Source organism: Mus musculus, chromosome 5 (genome assembly GCF_000001635.26).
Source record: "Mus musculus strain C57BL/6J chromosome 5, GRCm38.p6 C57BL/6J".
NCBI classification, from domain to species: Eukaryota; Metazoa; Chordata; class Mammalia; order Rodentia; family Muridae; genus Mus; species Mus musculus.
The window spans coordinates 148,071,505-148,094,811 of NC_000071.6; the positions used below are offsets into that span (position 1 = coordinate 148,071,505).

General features: G+C 46.0%; 1 protein-coding gene across 4 annotated transcripts in view; it reads left to right on the forward strand.

Annotated features, from left to right (window-relative positions):
- Mtus2 (microtubule associated tumor suppressor candidate 2) overlaps positions 1 to 23,307 on the forward strand; it is a 358,791-nt gene that overhangs the window by 114,230 nt on the left and 221,254 nt on the right. For 3 of the 4 annotated variants that reach the window (XM_011241018.3, NM_029920.7, NM_001359503.1), the window contains exons 2-3: positions 4,676 to 7,054; positions 11,453 to 11,693. In XM_011241018.3, the coding sequence (XP_011239320.1) occupies positions 4,895 to 7,054; positions 11,453 to 11,693 (2,401 nt within the window). In that variant the 5' untranslated portion in view covers positions 4,676 to 4,894. Of the gene's footprint in view, positions 1 to 4,675; positions 7,055 to 11,452; positions 11,694 to 22,140; positions 22,587 to 23,307 lie in introns of those variants that run through there. The other variant, XM_006504891.4, reaches the window with a different exon arrangement.

Here is a 23,307-nt window from a genome sequence, read left to right on the forward strand (position 1 = left end):
TTTTTAGAGGTAGAAGGGGAGAACTTATGCAGATTTTTACCTTTTATGTGCAACAAAAATATTTTAAAACAGATAGTTAACAATATAAAATTTCCATTTTAGAAAAAAAATCACCAAAAACAAAAAACAACAGGAAAGTAATGGATATTTGAATTTCCTGTATGAAATTCTGTCCTGAAAAAGACTTTGTAAATGGTGAAAACAGGTAATTTTGTTGGCCAATCAGAATGAAGTTTCCTTTTGATGGGTGCACAACGTATTTGTTAAGGAAACCAAGTATGGATTGGTTTAACTGAGTAATAATCTGTGACTCACTTTCTTGAACATAAAGGAGTAAATAACATTTCACACTTTAAATAGCCCGTGTTACCCCAAAACAGAGATGATGTAAATAGCGTCTTGAATATTTACTGGGATAAGACGTGACAGCTTTCAAAAGAAAGGAACGAAGCCAGCTCCAGGAGCTGTTGCTGTCGATCCTGTTTGGGCTGTGGCGGAGGTCAGCACCACGGACAGCTACCGAGCCTCCGTGTACTGTTACCCTATGAAATCAAAGCACATTACAGAGGGATTAAAAGTGTCAGGTTCATTTAGCTTGCAAAGGATCATGCTTTAGGCTAAGAGATGATAGTAAATATAGTCAGATTAAGTGTCCATAATTTGAAATCATTTCTCTAAAACCTGAAATGTTAAAAAGGTATTTTATTCTCTCTCTCTCTCTCTCTCTCTTTCTCTCTCTGTCTCTCTCTCTCGTGTGTGTGTGTGTGTGTGTGTGTGTGTGTGTGTGTGTGTGTGTGTAGTTACATGCATGCCTAAAAAGGCACAGGTATGTTGGGAGTCTGGTCTCTCTTTCCACCATGTGGATTTGGGGATTGTACGCAAGCTGTTGGGTGACAAGCACTTTTACCCATTGAGTCCCAAGTATTTTGAGTGCTGACATGATACCACAAGAGAACATGCCACTTCCTGACCTTGTCATAGTTGCAATACAAACACGTATGCATTAAAGACATTGTGTGGCATTACCTTTAAGTAATATATAGAAGAAGGTCCATGCTAAGCCTCGCACAGACGTCCTCTGAGAGGCTCCACTCAGCCACTGACTGAAACAGATGTGGAGAATCACAGCCAGACGTTAGATGGAGCTTGGGAAGTCATGTTGAAGAGTTGGGGGAAGGATTGAGGAACCCGGAGGGGACAGAGACTCCACAAGACCAGCAGAGTCAATTAACGTGGACCCTTGGGGTTCCCAGAGAGATGTGCAGACTCAGGACTGTGTTCAAAAGCATAGTAGGGCCATTTTACAGGGAGAGATGTGCAGACTCCTTGGGACTGTGATAAAAGCATAGTAGGGGCAGTTCATAGGGAGAGATCTATAGGCTCAGAGCAGGAGAAACAACTTCTAGATTCTGTTTAGCAGTTTTTGGGGAAAAGGAAGAGGGAGTTTAGAGAGACCTCATGGGGAACGTGGCCTTTGATGCTATTGGGTAGGAAGGATTATTTAATGGGACAGGGGAGTTTAAAGTAACAGTGTACAAGTGTTTAACTACAGAAGGACCATCGAGCTGGGGACTCTGGCTCTAGCCTGTCATTCAGTCAGGTGACTCAGGACAACTTCGAGGATGGCATGGGGTTGAATCTACCGAGTTTCTCATTGTGTGAGAGTGACTTACACGCCACATTGTGAGAACGAGCATAGCTTGCAGGAACCTGTAATCTAAGTTGGATGAGAGATTATGTGTGAGTATCCAAGGCCTCGTCAGCCCATTTCCTGAGTCAAAAATAAATAATGCCTTCAACTGAAGAAGTTTCTAGATAAGGTGACTAACAGTTACTGAGCTTGTGAGCTGTGGACAGCTGAGCCTGCCCCGTGGTTAAAGATGGACACAGATAAAAGAACTCAATACTTTTGTTGTACCCATATCCTCTGTAGGGACATTTTGACCAACAATGGATGCCTATGTTACAGTGATCCTATTAAATGTTAAGGATGCGTTTTAAAACCTCCAGTGTTGGACTGGAGAAATGGATGGCTCAGCCGTTGAGAGCTGCGGCCGCTCTTGCAGAGGATGCAGGTTCAATTCCCAGCATTGACACAAGCTACTCAAAACCACCTGTAACTTCAGTTCCAAGGGATCTGACACCACCTTCTGGCCCCCGAGGGTACTGCATGCACATAGTGCACAGATACACATGTTGGTCAAACAACCATGCACATCAAAGAAAAGAAATATATATTAAAAAAAAAACAAGAAAAGAAAGGAAGCAAGAACACACAGAGCTTTCTCTAGTGGTACACTGATTTTATGGGCATTTGTCATTTTCTAGCAGGTCCTACTGTACCTTGTGGTTTCTGATATTCAGTTTTGTTTGTTCCTGCTATTGAGAGAGTTCTTGTCTTTGCATCTGTACATCTACCTACAGAGAACCAGTGCTTGTGAATTCTTTGCTGTCCTTGACTCATTAGGACACTCACATCCCAGCCTAGAGAGTCCAGCTTCTTTTGAAATGGCTGTCATTGCAATCTGCCTACATGTTGTTAGTATTTGTGCCCTGGGGACAAATGTATATTTGAGTGGAGCGCATTCTCAAACTGGAAATGAGAAAGAAAGGGCAGTTGTGGCATGTCCCTTCTGTGCTAGGCTCAGTATGTCAGTTAGGGGCTGAACTAGGGTCGAGTTGCATCTGGGGGTACTACTGGCGTGCTGAGGACAGATGGGGGAGAATCTGTGGGAGTGGGGGAAGTGGAGATTCTGATGGGGCTATGGAAAGACCCAAAGACCAGTGTGGCATCAGATAATGGAGGAGATGTGTACCAGAGACCACAGTCCCAGAGGACGGGATGTGGACACAACTGTGCTAGTGTGTCCTGGGGTGAAGCAGGGGTGGGGAGATATAAGAAAACAAAACTGACCAAGGGCTTGTAGGAAAGGACCTCATTCAGGTGGAGCAACGTATGTACAGGTGAAAAAGAAATGGGTAGGAAAAAGATTTATTTTGGATTTTGTTAGGAAGGTGGGGGCTGGGTGGAGAGAGACGCAGGCTCTCTGGTTGGGCTGCGGGACAGTGGTCCACCCTCACTGGTGAGGATGCAGATCGAGATCCCTGGAATGTGTAGCTTTACAGGGATGCTTTTTTCTTACGCATCAGACCTGTGATAAAGTGTAGCTTATGCATTTGGCCCAGCATGAGGTTAGCACCTGACCAGCTAGCAATGAAACAGGAATTGTAACAATGTACTGAAGGAAAATATCTCCATGGGATCTTTCTTCTCACAATAACTTGTTATACTGACCCTTCTGTCTGTGGTGGGAGGTGATGTGGGCCTTTGATGAAGGGATGGGAGTGGTACAGAGGCTGTGGCATCACAGCTGGGGTGGTGCATAGGCTGTGACATCACAAGGAGTGATGTAGAGGCTGTGACATCACAGCAGGGTGTGGTGCAGAGGCTGTGACATCACAGCTGGGGTGGTGCAGAGGCTGTGACATCACAAGGAGTGGTGTAGAGACTGTGACATCACAGCAGGGTGTGGTGCAGAGGCTGTGACATCACAGCAGGAAGTGGTGCAGAGGCTGTGACATCACAGCTGGGGTGGTGCATAGGCTGTGACATCACAAGGAGTGGTGTAGAGGCTGTGACATCACAGCAGGGTGTGGTGCAGAGGCTGTGACATCACAACAGGGAGTGGTGTAAAGGTTGTGACATGGCTACAGGTTGCTGAACACAAACCTCTTTTCACATGGCACTTGATCTGATAACAGACAGCTACCATGTGACAGGAAGGCAGGTGTCAGCAAGCTGAAGAAAGGAAAGATTCAGAACCCAAAATAACAGAGCTGGGACAGCACACAGTTTTATTATGTGACTGAATCTGTACCTTGTTTGAATCCAATGGATTGTTTGTTTCTGGAATTTTTCATCTGATATTCTTAGATTATAGCAAACTCTAGACAATAAACCAGAGAGTAAAGCAGCAGTGAAGAGAGGAGATACCACCCCCCCACACACACACCATACCACCCCCACCCCCACACCACACCACACACACCACACCACACATACCACACCACACACACCACACACACACACACACACACACACACACACACACACACACACACCACACACACACACACACCATACCACACCACAGTACATATACATATCACACTACACACACACACCACACATACATACATACCACACACACACACAAACACACCACACACACATACACACCACAATACATATACATACCACACTACACACACACACCACATACACCATACTACACACACATACACACACACACACACCCCATATGTAGACACCACACACACCACATCACACACAAACTACACACACAGCACACATGTCACACAGAAACTACATACACACATATGCCACACATAAACTTCACACACACAGAGACACACGCAAGTTTAAGACAGCATACATATAAGACCCCTTATATCTCATTTTAAATGCATCCCTTTGATGCTTCCGCTTGGACATGTTAAGCCAGATACAGCTTTTATTTAAAGCTGTTTGGAGATAAACACATGAAATAACAGTATAGAGGCAAGGGCCACATCTATGTGATTACTGCCTTTCTCTTGCTTATGATTATTGTTGTCTTCACTCTAAAGCACACACATTTTGATTTCTTCCCAGGTCTCGTGAACCAACTGGTTTGCACTGAACAGCAATGGCAAATAAAGAGTTGTCCTACTGTGTGTCAAGACAGTGGTTAGTTCTGAAACTCATCTGAAGAGGTTCAAGAAGCGTCTAGATGTGACATCGTCAGAGGAGGACAGAGAAGGTGACAGTGGCCTGTTGCCCTGAGCTTGAAGGGAGACCGTATGGCCAGCAGTCGTCACTGAAGACGTGACCATGAGTGTCCCACTCGCTCCAAAGAAATCCTGTTTTGGTCAGCTGCGAGATCACCGAGAGGGGGCAAAAAATAATAATGAGAGTATTCTGAGGACGGGAGATACAAATGCCAATCAAATCATGTTGGAGGTCAGCTCCTCTTGCGATGAGGCCAAGTCACGTGATCTGGATGATGAGCTCGGAAATTCGAATTTAAGCAGGCCACAATACCACAGCCACTTCCAAAAGGAGCCCCTTCACCTTCAGGGCTTCGGGAAAGGGTCTCAGGCCGGCTCTACCAGCCAGAGGGAGTCTCAGGCTTCTCTGACTGTCCACAGGCAGCTGAGTGAAGAACATGCAGTCAAAAGAGGTGCCCTGCAGGCCCCCCAGTGTGTTCAGGGACCAAGTCTTTCCAGCTGGAGGAATGCAGTAGGTCAAGCCAGTCCAGAGGCTTCCGCTAAAAAGGATGCTGAGATTCCCAGGCACATTCCCAAGGACAAATTGGCGAAGACCCTTGACAACGAAGAGCTGAAGAGAGCAAGCAGCTGCTCAGCTGCAGCTGGCAGCGTCCCTCCCACGGACCTGCAGCCAGTGCAGCTGGATACCTTGGGGCCGCAGGACCATGTGCCTGCGCGTGGGGAGGGGCCACAAAGGACACCAGCCAGTCACTCTCCAGGGAAAGGTTTTTCTCCAGGTGAAGGTACCTCAGAGGGGAACAGTGTGTATCTTCCTAAACCATCTACCTCAGAAGCCAAGGGGTCCAGCCCATCAGACACCAAGATGGAAGGGCCACATGGCCTGGATGTTTACAACGAGCGCATCACTCATGCAGAATTGACTCCCAGTTCAGCTTCAGCGTCGAAGGAAAACCCCGGCCTCCGTCATCCGGAAGTGTGTTTAGGTCAAGGGACAGGGAAGTCCAAAGTGGAGCTCAAATCTGTCCAACCCCGGAATGAGGAGGGCCTAACATCAGCCCAGGCACAAGGTCCTGGCTGTCACGAGGAAAGAAGTATGTCGCCTGTAGAGAGGCAGGAGCTACTTGAGAAGGCATACCGAGAAGCCACAAGTCAAGGGAATAGCAGTCACCGCCAGCTTGGAGTACGAAGAGGCAGCAGCCTAGAAGAAATGACTGGAGTCAGTGCTGGTGTGGAGGGGTCTCAGCAAGCCACCCCTACACTGAGCGCCGCTCCCGCTGGAGAGGCAGGTACTAGACTCACCGGTAAAATGTCAGCCGGTGTAGGTAGGATGGCAAGGGAAACAGCATCCGGCCAAACTGCGCCTGATGTCGGACAAGCAGCTCCTGTTCGCCGTGATCCAACCGAGAGCGTGCCCTCCGAGGTCAGTGGGGAGGAGCGGAGGCTGGGTAGCGGGAACTCGGGCAGTACCAAATTGTTGGCCTCAGGTCCTTCTGCGGGAGGGAGCAGAACCGACACCTCTGGGCTCTTGAGCCCTCGAGGTAGCAATTTGGAAGCCAGAAAAGGCAAAGAGATGGTAGCTGAAAATAGGAACCTTCTAGAAAATGCAGCCCAAACTGACAACACTCCAGCTGGAGTAGATTCCGCGTTCAGTACCCCAGCGCCCCTCCTCCACCCAGAGACAACTGTGAACTCGAGTCATCATCCGACTCCCCCAGGTAGCAGTTCTCAGGAGCTCGGTGTGTTCAGTGGGGACACAGGGTCACCCTCAGTGGCCTCGCCCCCCACGGATGGTGGGCAGGTATTGAACACATCCCCAAAAGTGCCTGACAGGACCACCTGCTCCAGTGGGATCCCCAAGCCTCCTACACACCCCAAGGACACGCCCTCCTCCCAGGAAGCTCGGGAGAAACTGGAGACGGAGAAAATGGAAGAAAGGGCAGAGGCCAAGCCCATCCTCATGCCCAAACCCAAACACGTGAGGCCCAAGATCATCACTTACATCCGCAGGAACCCCCAGGCTCTGAGTCAGGGAGATGCTTCACTGGTCCCCGTGGGGCTTCCATATGCCCCTCCTACATGTGGCATGCCTCTTCCCCAAGAAGAGAAGGCAGCGAGCCGTGACCTTCAACCGTCTGCAAACATGTACGAGAAACTGAAGCCCGACTTGCAGAAGCCACGGGTCTTCCCTTCTGGACTGATGGTGTCTGGGATCAAGCCCCCAGCGCACCATTTCAGTCAGATGAGCGAGAAGTTCCTGCAGGAGGTAAGAGGACATCATTGTAACATGATGTATCCATTTGTGGGTTCTTTTTTTTTATATAAACATTTGTTCTCTCTCTCTCTCTCTCTCTCTCTCTCTCTCTCTCTCTCTCTCTCTCTCTTTCTTTCTTTCTTTCTTGGTGAAACTTGGAAACAAAATGTCCTCTGTAAGTGAACTGCAGATGCTCAGAGATACACGGCTACCAAATTGTATACTTGGGCCTGGAAGTGAACTACCTAGAACACAGTGAGATAGCCAGGTTGAGAGATGGTCCCAATATCTAAGGAGGCTCATTTAAAGTTTACTGAGCATGAGACACGTGGAATTAGACAAGGGAGCATTTAAGTCAGTGCTTCTACGTTTAGTGACATGAGTAATGATGTATGGGGCGGGTCAAAGCAAGGAAAAGGCTAAAGTTAGCAGAGTATTCAAATTGAGGAGGCTAATCCTTTAGTGCAGAGTGTTTCTGGAGAGTCTTGTGAGCTGGATGGGCTGGCACATACCTGTGGTCCCAGGCCAGCCTGGGCAACTGAGTGTAACCCTGTGCCAGAAAATACAATGGAAAATCTTACATTAATACATATATACACACAGAGATAGCATGAATGAATATGTTATATGTTAGGCACGGGCTTTTTGTTTGCAGTAAGGACAGTAGCAGCAGCTAACATTTTGAGCTTCACCTGGGCAAGTGGTCCTGGGGTGTATAAGAAAGCGGGCTGAGCAAACCATTGGGAGCCAGCCAATAAGCAGCGTTCCTCCAGGGTCAGTTTCTGCTTTCCTGGTTCCCATCCTGACTTCCCTGGACAATGGCCTGGGGCCTTGAAGCCTGAGATGAATAAATCCTTGCAGTTGGTTTCGGTTGATTCATCAAAGCAACAGAGAGTCAAACTGGTGCCATCTTGTAGCAAGCTGTCCGTTAGTTATTCTTTGTGCCAGCCTGCAACAAATCAAGACATTGTCCCTACAGCTAAGCAGTGTTTGTCAAAGCCAGCAGGATCCTTACGAAGGCTGGGATGGGGTACACACCAGTAAATGACTTTAGAGTCTGGCCTTGTTTATGCTTCCTGCTGTCTGAGCCTGTAGTTGGCACTGCGACTTAAAAAGCAGCTAGTGCTTCAAATTGAGTTTTGTTTTTATCAATTCTGACTTAAAGCCATAAAGCATGTGGGGTCTCATAGATGGAGTGTTACTGACTTCAGGAAAAATACAGCTGTCCGCAATTGAGTAACCCCTAATAAGCTTATTTTACTCATCAAGCAAGATGAGCTTTAAGGAGCCATTTAAATTTTTGTGTGTGTTTTGCCTGTATGTGGTTCTGTGCACCATGTACATGTTGTATCCATGGAGGCCAGGAGGTGGCGCCATATCCCTAGAACTGAAGGAGATGGTCAAGAGCTGCCATGAGGGTGCTGGGAACTAAACCCAAGTCCTATGGAAGAGCAGCCAGTGCTTTTAACTCCTGAGCCATTTCTCCAGCCCCTTGAAGGGGTCATTTTGGGAGCTCTTGACGCTGTGCCTGTTTGAGAGCATATATTAATTTTATATCTCCCCAGAGAAAAGTCATGCAAAAGAAGCCTAAGTAAAAAGAGGGCAGGGCGGGGCAGGCGGGGAGCCATGGCAGGAGGAATTTGTTTGCATATATCATTTGATCGTAGGACTGACTGCATTTGAAATCTGAGGAGTCTTTTGTTGACTCCGAGTTTTCCCTAAAAATGCCCCATTGGAGAAGGAGCTCAACGCATGCTTGTTCCGTAACGACAGAACCTGTTCTGTTTTGTCACAAAGATGAAAGATGAGCGGGATTCCCCTGTTTAATTAAAAATGCATAAACTAGACATGAAAAGCATACTTTTCACCTTGTAAACGAATTTGTGCTTGTTATTTTTTTTTGTCACTTCGACAAGATACCAGACAGCAGTGCCATAGAATTTTGACATCCTAAGGATGCTAGAGAGAGGAAGTTTGTGGTCTCAGAGAGTCTCAGGGCACCGTGCTGGGGCCCTGTGGTCAGCGTGGCTGGCTGTGAGAAGAGCCTGTGGCTGCTGTGGACCCTAGTGTGCACCAGGCAGCAGAGAAGACCAGTTGGGTGGGGGCAGCATTCAAGGTTCATCCGGAGAGGTGTGTTTGTGTCACGTGGACCCACCTCTTACAGTGTTCCCACCTCTTACAGTGTCCCCAGTTTGCTGTAGCATTGCCACCATCTTGAAATCAAGGACTCAGTACATTTCAGGTGTTTGCATTTTGAAAAAAGGTTACTCAGCAAAGCTGAAATCATCAGAGTCGCTGTGGAACGACAGAGTTTTGTGGGCTTTGAGCTCTGAAAATTGTCCATTTCCAAAGAATAAGATCAGCATACTGCAGTTCTAAAAGCCTTACCTATGGAGATTGGAAACGATGTGAATTTCCTTGCATGAATTTCCTCACGAGCATGTACACATTTGGGCACTCCATAATGTTAAAAATGAAGGGTCTAGAAGAGAGAAGTCAGAGATGGGTAGAACGACAATAGATGATGATAAAAATTTCATCAGAGCGCAGATGTTGAACCTTCTCTCGAGGGGATATGATTCGTCCTACCCTGAGAACAGCCTAAGCGCCATGCATATTTCACAGTGTGATTATAATGAAAGTTTAAATGCCTAATCTTTTGTTTCAGTGATGTGTTTTAAACAAATTCATTGTATCTATTTGAACATTAAAAGGGGATCAAAATAGGGTTTATGCCTTCAACAGCTTGGATTAAAGCCTTTAGAGCCCCTTTTAAAAGATACTGGGAGATATTTATACTACCCGAACACATAGCAGCTTGACATACAAAAGAAACTATGATTCAGAGCAGAATTAACTAATAGATGTATCGACCTAGACATTGCCCCAGTGCTAGTTTTTTAAATTATAACTTCAATAGACGACGCCACTCTTTTTCGCTTGTTTAATATAAAGGAACAGTGAACTGGGAGCAGGCCAGGGCAAAGCTCTTTCCTAGCTTGTGCAAGACCCCCATCCCCAGGACCACAAAGCCCTAGATCAATGAGAGCAGGTACTCTGAGACCAGGATGTGTAGATATCAGCATATAATCTATTCTATATTATACTTACACATATGTACATATATACATATGATTATATATATACATATTTATGTACAAACATAAATATGATTATACAGATTATATTCTGTTAATTCTGTTAAGTACAGGAGAAATTAACAGCATAATTAATGTTATGCTGTTTAGCTGAGGGAACAGTGGAGGGAAACACAATTCCTTTATTCAACACATATGTTTGTGTAGACACTGCTGATACATGCTCTGAACTGAGGTCTGTTTACCCCTCGGTCTGTTATCCCAGAGGAATCTACCCAAACATTCCTGAGAGAATTCAGTGTGTGTGTGTGTGTGTGTGTGTGTGTGTGTGTGTGTGTCTGTGTGTGTGTGTGTCTGTGTGTGTGTGTAGACAACTTGTAGTAGTCTGTGCTCTTGTTTCATTGTCTGAATCCCTGGTATTGAACTCAGGTCATCAGGCTTAACCGCAAGCACCTCTACCCACTGAGCCATCTCACTGGCCCCAGGACCTGGTTCTAATTGTATGAACACACAGTACAGGCCTTCAACACTTTTTCTATTCATTACTCTTTTTTTTTTTTTTGCAGATCAGACATTTTTCTCTTACTAACAATTATTTTTAGATGTTCTATTGATCATATATGAAATGATAGTTTATTTACTTATTATAAGGTTAGTGAGCATAAAATGATACATTTTCTCCATAGGTATGACACTTTTGATCATTTTTGAACATTTGATAAATTCTCTCTTTTATTAACATTATTTATTTTATTTTTAAGATTTATTTTTATTTTATGTGTATGGGTGTTTTACCTGCATGTGTATATATGTGTGTGTGTGTGTGTGTGTGTATATATATATATATATATATATATATATGTACCATGTGTGTGCAGTACCTGAGGGGGCCAGAAGAGGGCACCAGACCCCCCAAAGCTGAGTCACAAAGGGTTGTGAACCACCTTGGTGGGTGCTGAGAACTCAACCCCAGTCCTCTGCAAGAACAGCAGTTGCTCTTTACTGCTGAGCCCTTCTCCAGCCCTGACATGATTTATTTAATAAGTAGCCATTCAAATTTCAATGCTTTTTTTTTTCCCGATTGTTAACAATGAAATTAAAAAGAAATCCTGAAAGTGAGTTCTTTTTTTCTCCTCTGGAGTCTTACCACAGGCAGGGACGAAAGAGCTCACACTGTTGTAGAGATGAGGCCCCTGGGCTGGGAGTGGCGCCAGATCTCTGAGCTAGCAGTTAATCCTGTGGTGCTGCTCATCGTTTGACCGTGGATCTCCTCTCATGCCTGTGATTAGCTCTCTCTGATCTCTCATCTTAGGTCGCAGACCACCCTGGGAAGGAAGAATTTTGCTCTCCTCCCTACACCCACTATGAAGTCCCTCCCACTTTCTATCGTTCGGCCATGCTCCTTAAGCCTCAGCTGGGATTGGGTGCAATGTCCCGTCTCCCATCAACCAAGAGCAGGATTCTGATCGCAAGCCAGAGGTCCTCAGCGAGTGCCATCCATCCGCCCGGATCACTAACAACAGCTGCCAGTTTCTACGGTTCTGATCCTTCAGGTAATTAAATCTAACCATGACTTTCTCTCTCTGCTGTGCATTTAAATATCAAGTATGAAATATCGTGACTATGTTCTTATGACTGCCCCTAATCCTTACGAGGAGCCACTCCCTACTCCTCCATCTGTCCATAGACACAGATATCCTTGAGAATTCACCTGCTACGGCTGTCACAAAACGTGGCCCTTGTCATCACCTCCTGGCTTCTTCCAATTTCTCCCTTTTCTAAAACTCCTGTAGACTCAGAAGACTTGCTTTGAAGGTTAGTTTTAGTTGCTGGGAGAGAATCTTAATGAGGAAGAGAGTCTAGATAAGGCTGGCCTGTGGGTATGTCCATTTTATAATATTTCAAATAATACTAGTATTTGCATTCTTGTGTAAAGTAATCTAAATGTTATTCTTAGTATAAATGATTTGAAGTTAATTGTTATGTAAAAGTATATCTAAACATTAAAAAAAAGTATCCTTATTTTATGTGTATGATTGACTGACTATATGTGCACCACTTGCATGCAGTACCAACTGTGGTCAAAAGAGGGCATCAGATACCCTGGAATTGGAGTTAACCAGACCCTTCTAAGTTGTTATGTGGATGGTAGGCATCCAACCCTGTCCCCTGGAAGACAATTTCTCTTAACCTCTGCACCATCTCCAGCCTATATTTGTGTGTGTTTAAGGATAACTAATTCTCTAGGTAGTTTATCGCTAGCTGTTATTTTTGCCTTAGAGTTTCTTGAAAGTCCCATTTCCTTGAAACCTTTGGGTTTTACCATTTTTTTTTTTGAGCCAAGTCTCATACATAGCTCTGACCGGCCTAGAACTCCCTATACATCCCAGGCTTTCTCATGTGTCTGCCTCCTGAGTGCTGGGGTTGCAGATGTGAGTCACTGTGCCCACAAGCATTGCGATTATTGTTGGAGAGAAACTTTTTCATCTCTTTGCCATTTATTACCTTATGAATTGTCATGTACTCAGAGAGTTGCTCATGGCCTTAATTTTCTTTTTATAAACTTCTGTACTGGTGATTCCCACAGCAGCTGTATATCTTAATAGAATTACCTGTGCTTAGAGCAGGTTCAAGTCAGTCAGTAGGCAATAGTTTCTGGGGGGTGGGGGGGGGAGCTGTCAGCACAGCTTCCTGTGTGGGGGCAAAGAAATCAACACACAGAAATATCCTTGCCCCCGCCCCCCCCCCGGACTTAAATTTAAAATATGGGGATTAAAAAAAAAAGCGAGCCAGTAAGTTACATGGTCTGTTGAAGTCAATAAGTATAATTGAAGAAAAGAAAACATTAGTGAGGGAGGAGGGAAGGCTTTGGAAAAGAAGGAAGGGCATTGTCACCTTAAACAGAGGGATTAGAAAGTCCTTCCCAAGAAAGCTTCGTTTAAGCCAATCCCCAGGGAAGATGAGGGAGGGAGATGATGTAGTAATGGTTTTTCTTTTCCTCCTGGTCTCAGGCTCCTGGAATAATAATGACTCTGAGACTCAAATATCTTCAAAAATACTGAGGCCAAAAGCATTGGCTGTACCCTGAGTGGTTTATAATTCAATAATTCCATTATTCTAGTGTAAGTTTTGTCACGGACATATTTACCTGGTCCTTAGTTACATATGTGGGAGAGGGAGCAACCCTCCTGCGTTTGGCTCTCCCCCAGAATCCTTCATGCCTGTTGGATGTCCCACCTTCCTGCCTCAACTACAGGCCAATCAGCTTTAATTGACAGGTGTTATATCCGTACAGTCCATAAGAGATTCTCTCTATGGGGACCCTGGTGGAAGCTTGAAGTATTGCTTTCTAGGGAGTGGGAGGAGCCAACGCAAAGGCCACTGGGAAGCCCGGGACAGGATGGAGAGGAGAGTGGCTGGGGAATGGGATGGGGACAGGGGAGTTGGGGTCAAATAAAGCCTCATTGCAGGGATTTGACTCTAACTGTGAGAGGTGGCTGTTGGGGGGCTTGGAGCTGGAAAGGCACAGGCTAGCTCTTTTCTTGTTTGTAGGGTGGAGAACAAACTGTCAAATAACCTGTATCATAGGTGTGTTTTTGGAGTCTGTACTGAGTGATTGTCTATCCATACGGTCTCCTCATTTGGGCTATTTTGGTGAAGTGGAATAAACTCAAGCATGTGTGAGTTGTGAGAATTTTTTTTCCTTGACCGCAGCATCTCAAAATTTGGTTTCCTCGGTCTTGTAAGGTTTTCTACTTTATATAGCTTTCTAACATAAGAACTTTAATACAGTTCCTCAGGTTGTGGTGACCTCCCCCCCACAACTGTAAAACCATTTTCATTGCTATTTTGTGTGTGTAATTTTGCTACTGTTATGAATTGTAAACATCTGTGTTTTCTGATGGTCTTTGGTGAACCCCGTGGAAAAGTCCCTTGATTGCCACAGGTTAAGAGCCACTGATCTAAGTGCTTTTTGGGGCCTCCGATGCATATTCTTGGCCCATCCTCAAGACCCCCCCTCCCCCGCGCCTCCCCCAGCCCCTCCCGCCCCCCAGCCCCTCCTGCCCCGCCTCCCCGCCCCCCCCGCCCCCCCCGTCTCATACAACCTAGAAGATGTCTTGAGCATCCAAAGCCCCCACCTTAGTGCCTCCGCTGTTCACATTCCTCCCCTTTAAGTGCTGCAGCCTAGAAACGGGCTCTCAGGTGAATTTTGCTCCTGTTCTATTCCCTCGAGGGTCACGACCCCGCAAGGGCTCTTGCGCAGTTTCTGAAAACATCCATTGCTTGTATTTGCCCACATTTTGATGGTTCTTGTTTCCTATCTGTTCACGGCAGTCTCCATGTTGTTAATGGTTCTTGGGTAGGATGTCCCTTACGTCATCACAGAAACTATTAGCCTCCTGTGGCTTTCCTGTATCGAATATGAGGTCCCACGTCTGTGTTTATGCTTCCAAGTCCCGATTATCACGTGGTGCTTATTTTCCCATGATGTTTGAAGGCTGTCTTTGATACATGTCTGTGCGTGGGTGTGGTTTTGCGTTTAGCCGCCATTCATACCCGTATAGATTCAGATTCTCTGTCACATCTCCTGGACCTTGTCGGATCTGTTTTAGGAGGCCACACAAGGGTCTGAACAGCATGGCACTGGCAGAGAGAGAGCTGGAACTAGGAGCAGGATGGATGTTTCACGATGTGACCTAGCATTTACATATTTCCAATGTCAAGTGAGCCCTTGCATTCTAAAATCTATGAATCGGTTTGATCCGTGAGTTATAACACATTAGCTATATTTCCTCCCCCCCCCCCCCCCCCCCCCCCGCTCAGATAGGAAGCCTCTTAAATGCCCAGTAGCCTGGTGAGCGCCATGTGAGTCAGGTGAGGTCCTCAGTGCTTCCATCCCGTGGCTGATTTTGCAGGCAGCATTAGGTAGATTGTGATGGCCTGAAAGAAGTGGACACACAGTCAGTCCACACCATCCCACAAGGCAGCTCCTTCAAGCATTTGTCTCATAGCTAAGGCAATGTCCTAAGATTTACAGATCTTGATGTGACTACATAAAGAATCAATGAACCCAGGGGCTCTCTTTTCTTCTTAAATCATTTCTGTTTGTTTGTTTTTGTTGTCTTGTTTCCATTTCGTTTTGTTTTGTTTTGTTTGAGGCTCTAACTTTTTCTGACTCCACAGTGATGCTTACAACCGAACTTTTGAGCTGAGGACTGGTGGCCCATGCTTTTAATCCCAGCACTCGAGAGGCAAAGGCATGTGGATCTCTGTGAGTTTGAGGCCAGCCTGATCTACAGTGGACAACCAGGCAACACAGAGAAACCGTGTCTTGAAAACACACACACACACACACACACACACACACACACACACACACACACCAAACAAAATACAAAAATCAAAAACTCCACTGAACTTTCTCTGTTTTCTGAGAGTGAAACTCAAGACGCATGAGCAGTCAAGAGCTCAGGGCACTTCACAGCCCTCCGTGTAGCATGAAGCCTGCTCGCGCTGGGGGCCATGGTTGTCTGTAGAGCAGTTTATAATAGAGCCTCCATGTCTGGAACATGAGAAGACCCTGCTTCTCAACACTGTCTTTTTTAAAAGCTCTATATGTTTTGTATTCTTTCCTCAAAAACAAATCTTTAATGGCCCCCAACATGCAGAACCTGTTAGCCTACCCAGTGTACAGTGTGGCGAAATGTAATTTGCCTGCATGGTAAATGTATTTGAAATACATATTTTTTTTCCCTGAAAGCATAGTGCTTTTATATGAGGCAATGCTAGAATGGAATGTAATATTTTCTGTTAGGAGCAGTTGAGGCGTTGAAAGCAAAATCTTTCTGAAGGATGGACGATAAAACCTCATTCTATAAATAGCCAGAGAAATTGAATCAGCTAAATTGGAAAACTTTCTCTCAAGATATAGACAACTGTGCTATAGATTCTGATTATTAAAATAAAATTTATTTTGGAGTTTGACATCCCCTGCAGCCTTTCTTTCAGGGACTTAAAAAAAAAAAAACAGAGTAAATTTCACCAAGTTTTAAAATGGAGAAATTATTAACGTGTTTTGAAAAGCAAATAAATGGAATTAGAATCTTTTAAACCAGCCCTGTCCAGCTGCCGCTACAAATTTAGCATAATATAGGCCAGTGCTCAGTATCTCTGATAAGAAGTCTAAAATGAAAATGTTATTTTTCTCTCCCAAGATAATACTGAGACAAATGAGCATTTTTGAATCTTCTGCTTGGCATAAGAAAGCTAGGGTGCATTTGGAAGCTGTGGGGGAGCTCTGCATGGGTTTCTTCTGATGACAGCAGGACCTTCCTCAGCCTCCTCAGATCCGAGCCCAGCTGGATACTAGGGAAGACGAGGGTGCCCACAGAATCTGTCAGGGAGCTGCTCCCAGCACTGGGTCTGTGCGGAGCAGTGTGTGTGTGTGTGTGTGTGTGTGTGTGTGTGTGTGTGTGTGTGTGTGTGTTGTGGCACAGCATTTAAAGCAGGGAACTGGATGGGGACAGCTTATCCTGACTGGTACCCATGGAAAGGCTTCCTGGAGGAACTGGGGCATGGCCTGAATGACCTCATAGGATGGACTCAGTGCAGTATGAAGGCCCAAGTAAGAAGGGAGTTGGAGTTTTTCAAGAATCAGGCCATTTTTGTAGGTGGGAGGGGAGTGTTGGGGGAAGGGAACTGGGTGTCACCCAAAACAAAACCAGATAGGTAAGCTGGAGCCGGATAGTAAGGAAATTTCAGGGCCAGGCTGAGTTTAAGGAATTTTTGTTGTTGCTTTGTCTGTTGGTGAGGAATTAGAAACCTTGAGGGATTAGAGACTTGCCAGGATCCTCTGTTGTGAACACAGGCCATGGTACAGGAGGTCTGAGGAAGCTGCTCTCTCCTGACAGCATAATATGAGAGCTCTCATATAAGAATATGAATATGTTATTTATACTTTTCATATTTTCCAGATTCTATAACAACACACTTCATTTTTCACATTATGTTTTATGCCTATGAGTGTTTCACCTGCATGTATGTCCGTGCCTCAGCGGCCAGCAGAGGGCATCAGATCTTCCTGGAACTGGAGTTGCAGATGGTTGTGAGGTCACTGTTTGGGTGCTGGGAACTGAACCTTGGTCCTTTGCAAGAGCAGCCAGCACTCTTAGCTGATGCAGCATCTTTCTGTTCACCTAGCCTGGACACCTTGCCTTTGTGAACACTGTAGCTTTGAGTTGAGAGTCTGCACTGCACAAGTTAGTGTGAGGGCGGGGAGTGTTTCTCAGGGTCTGTCTTAGTTTGTGTTTCTAATGCTCTGAAGAGGCACCATGATCACAGCAACTCCTGGGTTACTTCATTGACACTATCTACATGCCACTTGGCAATGGTGTCTCCACTAATAGCTATGGGGCTCTTAGCCACTGATGGCTGCTGAGAGGGGAGGTGCCCTTTTATTTGGGGTCTATGACTACTGGAGGGTTGCCCCAGTGGGTAGCCCACACCCATGCTTATATACACAGCACCAATTGGACTCAATGCATTCTTAATAATACTTTTTATAAAGGAAAAGCGTGTTGGTGAGTCTTGGCAGAGAGTTGAAGGGAGGTAGCAGGGGATGGATGTCATCAAAATATATTGTATACGTGCTTGACGTTTTTTCAAAGAATGAGTTAGAAATACCATTTTCAAAGACACAGGAGGAAGCTCTGTATCTGTTGAGTTGATGGCTTATGGCTACCCTGCAGCAGTTCTTGGTGTTTCTCCATGGTCACCAAGAACTGACAAGCTTTTGGGAACTTTTGAACTAGGGCGGACCGGTCAAGGGCTGGGAGTTAAATATGTTAGCTTTCCAGTTCAGCCGAAGTCACTTGACTCTGCAAGTGTGAAGTACAGACAGACAAAACCAGACTGTCTGCCAAGACCAGCGGCTGCCCCCTGGGCTGTAATTGGCTGAATGGCCACTGTTTCTTGAGAACCTTTGAGGTGGCCAGCCCTGTTCTTGTTTCTCTGAAACCTATTTATAGGCTGGGTGCTAGTCTGTGTTCTGGTACACAAATGATACAGTTCTGGACATTGTGGGATACAAAGAGTAAAATTAGTAATTGCCATAGATGTGGTAGGTATTTGATAGTGACCTGTTGAGAATGGACTGCAGGCTTGCCCGTGTGAGCAGGTAGGGCGGGTCGGGAGGGAAGGGAGGGAAGCTGTAGACAGGGTGAGTTGTGCTGCATTTTGAAGGATACGTAGGGGGTTTATCAGGTTGGGAAGGTGTAAAGATGGAAAGAGAGGGGCCATCGGTAGGAGTGGAACGATCCAGATCCTTTATGGGACTCCAGCTCTACAGGGATCCTGGTGAACGCATTGGTGGTGATGGCGGACAGTTCACTCACACATGGGAATTTGAAGTTCCTCTGGACATGAGACAGAAATGTCTAAAACGAGTAATTGTGGCTACAGAGAAACCTTAGGCGAGGATTCAGTGTGGGGCGACTGCCCTGTGGATGTGTACTGAGGCAGTGAGAAAGGATGAACGGACTCAGGGGAAAAAGAGACAAGGAAAATCGAGGAGGTGGGCAAGAAAGGAGGGTGATCCATTTCAGAGGCACCGGAAGCAGGAAGTCAGCAGGAGACAGAGCCCTGGGGGAGGGGCCAAGGAGACACCATGAGAGGGCAGCGTGGGGGTCTTCAGCAGAGCATCTGAAGGAGGAAGTGACCAACATGGAAGTGACCGTAGCAGTTTCATAGGAGGCGGGACTAGAAGGAGGAAGTGACCAATGGGGTCTCATAGGAGGCAGGCTAAGCAAAAAAATGCCAAGAGACTGTTGAGACTGGAAATTAGGCAGCAGTTGGTGACCTAGTTTTGAGGGAACACTTTTAGTCAAACGCAGGGGTGGAAGTCACATATTAGCAGGGTGATGCATGAATGAAAAGTGAGGGAATACGAACAGAAGAGAATGATTTTTAAATACTAGCAAATGCAGAAAAGAACCAGGAGTGCTAGCTGGAGGCGGGGGTGGACTAGGCTGCATTTCAGAGCGTGGGAGGAGATGCTTACTGCAAATGATCTGGAATAGGAAAGAGAGGGAGGCACTGGGAGAGAACTTGGCGCTAATCATCCCCAGGGGACTGGTGAATGATGGGAACATGGCCACGTGCAGAAGGATGCATCTTGAGATATGAGGCAAAGGCAATGACTCTTCTAATGCAAACGAGAGGGGAATAGAGTAAAAAAAGGAATGAGAGGAGCGGGCAGGGTGCTGGTTCCTGGGTTAAGAGAGCAATTTATTGACACCGAAATTCTGCTTCACTGTGGTATCTGCAATGTGGGTTGAATCAGATGGGAAACACCTGTGTGATGGTAGAAGGGAGCATGGCCTAATTGCAGTTTCTTTGGCATCTTTTTATTTCTCTTTTACAGGAGATTGACCCCGGGGCCTTATACACACAGGGCAAGGACTCCCCTTAGCTTTTCCTTTGGTATCTTTAAATATTTTATTATTCATTTATTCTTATGTGTATGTGCCAGCATGAGTGTGTGTGTGTGTGTGTGTGTGTGTGTGTGTGTGTGTGTGTGTGAGAGAGAGAGAGAGAGAGAGAGAGAGAGAGAGAGAGAGAGAGAGAGAGAGAGAGAATGCCATAGGTCTGAGGTATGGTGTGAGGGATGAGGACATGACACAAGTGGAAGAGAGTGTGGTCCAGACCCAAGGGATGGTTCACATGAAGGCTTTTGTGGCTTCAATGTCAACCACTGGGGCAGGAAGAGAACAAGACTGGAGAAAACTGGGGAGATCCAAACTGTGGTAAGGACTCAGCCTTTCCCCTCAAAAGCAAGATTGTGTCCCCAAATGGTTTGACATAAGGACAGACAAGATCATACTTGTTTTTTTTAGAAGGTGAGATTGGATGGAAGTTGGGAGAACAAGAGTAGATGGTTTGGCGAGAAGGGGTAAGACAAGGGGTCCTCTTCGGGACGCTGTTTTAGGATGCTAGCAAGGAGAGCCCAGCCAAGATGAGGGCAGAGGTAGGAATGGAGAACAGGAGAGGCTTTGCAGGTAATTTTACTAAAGCCCAGCCTTTGCTAAGGTTTCTCAGAGACTCAGAACCAATGAGAAAGAAAAGACTTATTAGGAAGTAGTGGCTCTTTCTACCGCACTATGGCTGACAGTCCTCCCGAGTCTAGCTCAGAGCCAGGTTCCAGTCTGTGTCCTCTGACTTGCAGATGTTCCTGCCACCGCATCCAGTCTCAGCGTCTCACTGTTGCCTACGAGCCCTCTTCCGTCTCTCGATCCTTCTTCAGGGCCTCAGTCACCCTGAAACCTAGGAGGTTATGGAGACTGAGCATCACGGTGATGATGGCTGTCTGCAGGGTGGAGATTCAGGGAAGCTGATGGTCCAAGCACAGGGAAAGACCCATCCCTGGCTCAAGCAGTCCAACAGGGGGAATCAAGTCTCCTGGTCCTTCCCAGAGCTCAACAGGTTGACTGATGTCCACTCTCACTGGGAAAAGCCTCTGTGCTCCCCACCCTGCCAGCTCAATTGCTAATTTCTTCCAGAAACATGCAGAGGAATAATTTCTAACCTGGTACAGGAGTGCCCCCTACTATATGTATATGTTAAATCTATATGTATAATTAGCCTCCTGACCCTGTGGGCCAAGGTCGCTTCAGAATAGACTGCGGAGGGGAAGAATATGAAGAAAAGCCAAGCATCAGGAATGACAGCCCCAGTTCACCTGTGTTGCAGAATCTACACAATTAGTTAACCCATCTATAATTGTTATTGCCTTATAAAAGAGGACGGATGTTCTGGAAACTCTAATACACCTCTTTCTGGTGGTGAGTTACTATGGAGCCTCGGGATGTTTGTGAGTACGTGTGAGCCCTCAGCACAGTGCCTTTTCTTGGGGCTTTCGTAGAGTCCAAGGGGACGGATGTGCCATAATTTGGGAGCTTGACAAGACCCTGAAGTCCAGGTGTTGAAGATTCGTCTCCATGGTGTCAATACTAAGACCTTTGAAAGGTGGGGATCAGGGGGGAGTCTTAGGTTCCTGGGTGTGTGCCCTTGTAGATGGTTGTGGGTCTTACTCTTTCCTTTTGATGTTGGGACTGGAGGTAAGTGTTTTGTTCTCTGTAGTTCTCAGTTTGCATCCCTACCAGAGGCCTCAAAACAATGGTTTGGCTGTTTAAGTGCATCCTCAGTAATTAATTTCCAGAGAGAGACAGAGACAGAGAGACGAGAGACTGAGAGAGGCAGAGAAGAGAAAGCTACACGAAGCTACACGGCAGAGTTTTGCATTTCTGTTCTTAGTTTTAATTCACTACATTGAAAGTAATGTTTGAGGCTAAAAACAATTTTTGTTTAAGTAACAATGTCTGTTGCTGATCACGAGAAATTATTATGCAATCTGATGAAAAGAATGTGGATGACAGTTATAACCCTCCCCCCCAATGCATTTTATAACCATCTCTTTCCATTGCTGTTTTTGAGATTTCCAGGGGTGTGTGTGTGTGTGTGTGTGCGTGCATCACATCAATATACACATATATATCGATATACACAGAGAGAGGTTGTCTTGCTAACAAGACAGTACAGTACAGACTTGGGTCTCGTCACTGCTGGTCAGTCAAGCTGTGTTATTGCCGTTTATTTCAGCCTCTCCATCCTTGCCTCTATTTCCACCTCTCCTTCCCTCCCTTTCCCTCCCCGTTCCCTCCATCCCTCTCTTCCTCCATCCTATCTCTCTCCCTGCATTTCTTTTTAATTTGGTGTGGATCATTGCCTGCCTATCTATCTATCTATCTATCTATCTATCTATCTATCTATCTATCTATTTATATTATATGTAAGTACACTATAGCTGTCTTCAGACACTCCAGAAGAGAGCATGGGATCTCACTACAGATGATTGTGAGCCACCATGTGGTTGCTGGGATTTGAACTCAGGACCTCTTGAAGAGCAGTCAGTGCTCTTAACTGCTGAGCCATCTCTCCAGTCCCCTCCCCCAATTGATGGTTTCTAAGAATGCTTTCTGGGTCATCCAGCCTTGCTACTAGCACGTCCTCCTTAATGTTATCATGGCAGGATCTTCTTGTAATGAAGGATGTGACTTTTAAAGGATGCTGGTGTCTGCTTGTCTCCAGGGCACTCTTTCTTCTTTGTTGTTGGTTTCTTTCTGTTTCATGCTGGAAGATTTCCCCGAGTTCTCTGTGATCGTTCACACGTGGTTGTGTGGGATGAACTTGGGGATCATTTGTACTAATCCTCTGGGCATCTGTGTCCCCTCATGCTGGGGCTTAGCAGGGCTGGAGGTGGTGGTCAGAACCTGGGAACTGGGCATCCTGTGCCTCCAGGAGCGGCTCCATGCTCTGTGATTTTTATTATTATTTTTTTCTGGCCTGCCCTTGGGCTGATGTCTCTGCTCACCTGGCTTCCCAGGATGAAGGTCAGTGAGTGCTTCCTCTGCAGCAATCCCAGATGTCTCTTCACTGCAGCAATCCCCCTCCCTCCTCCTCCTCCTCCTCCTCCTCCTCCTCCTCCTCCTCCTCCTCCTCCTCCTCCTCCTCCTCCTCCTCCTCTTCCTCTTCTCAGGCAGTTAGGAACCTTTACCTGTGTTTCATGTTCCAGAATACTTGGAGTGCCTGGCTCAGTAAGTGTATGTCTCTTCTCTTTCTTGTTTGAGGTTTAAGTGTAGAAAGTGCTTAATACCCTGAAAATACCCTGTGACTATTGTTGGCTTTGAGTTTCAATGTTGCCACTTGAAATGTAGCAGCTCCTGTTTGAAAGCAACTTTCACTGGAAAGAATTTAAAAGCCCAGGTATCACCCACTTAAGCTAGCCGTGGTCTTCCTTTCTGCTTCACTGATGTCAGTGTTGGTGGCCACAGCATTTCCAGTCTGGTCAGTCTTGTAAAATGAGTGTGTGCTTGTAAAGGCTTTAAGGAAAATTGTGCTCTTAAATCTAAGCCGGGGGGAGAGGTCTTTCATTGTTCTCGCCACATAATGTTTGGGTGCTTTCCTTAGCAAACGCAGGAGCTGAGTTCATGCCTCTCCTGTTCTGAACTGCCAGCGCCACTGAGCAGGAACAGATGAGTCTGCAGAATCCACTCCACATCTTTCCATGCCTTTGGACTTGCAGCAGTCAGGCCTGAAAAGCACGGAAGTGAA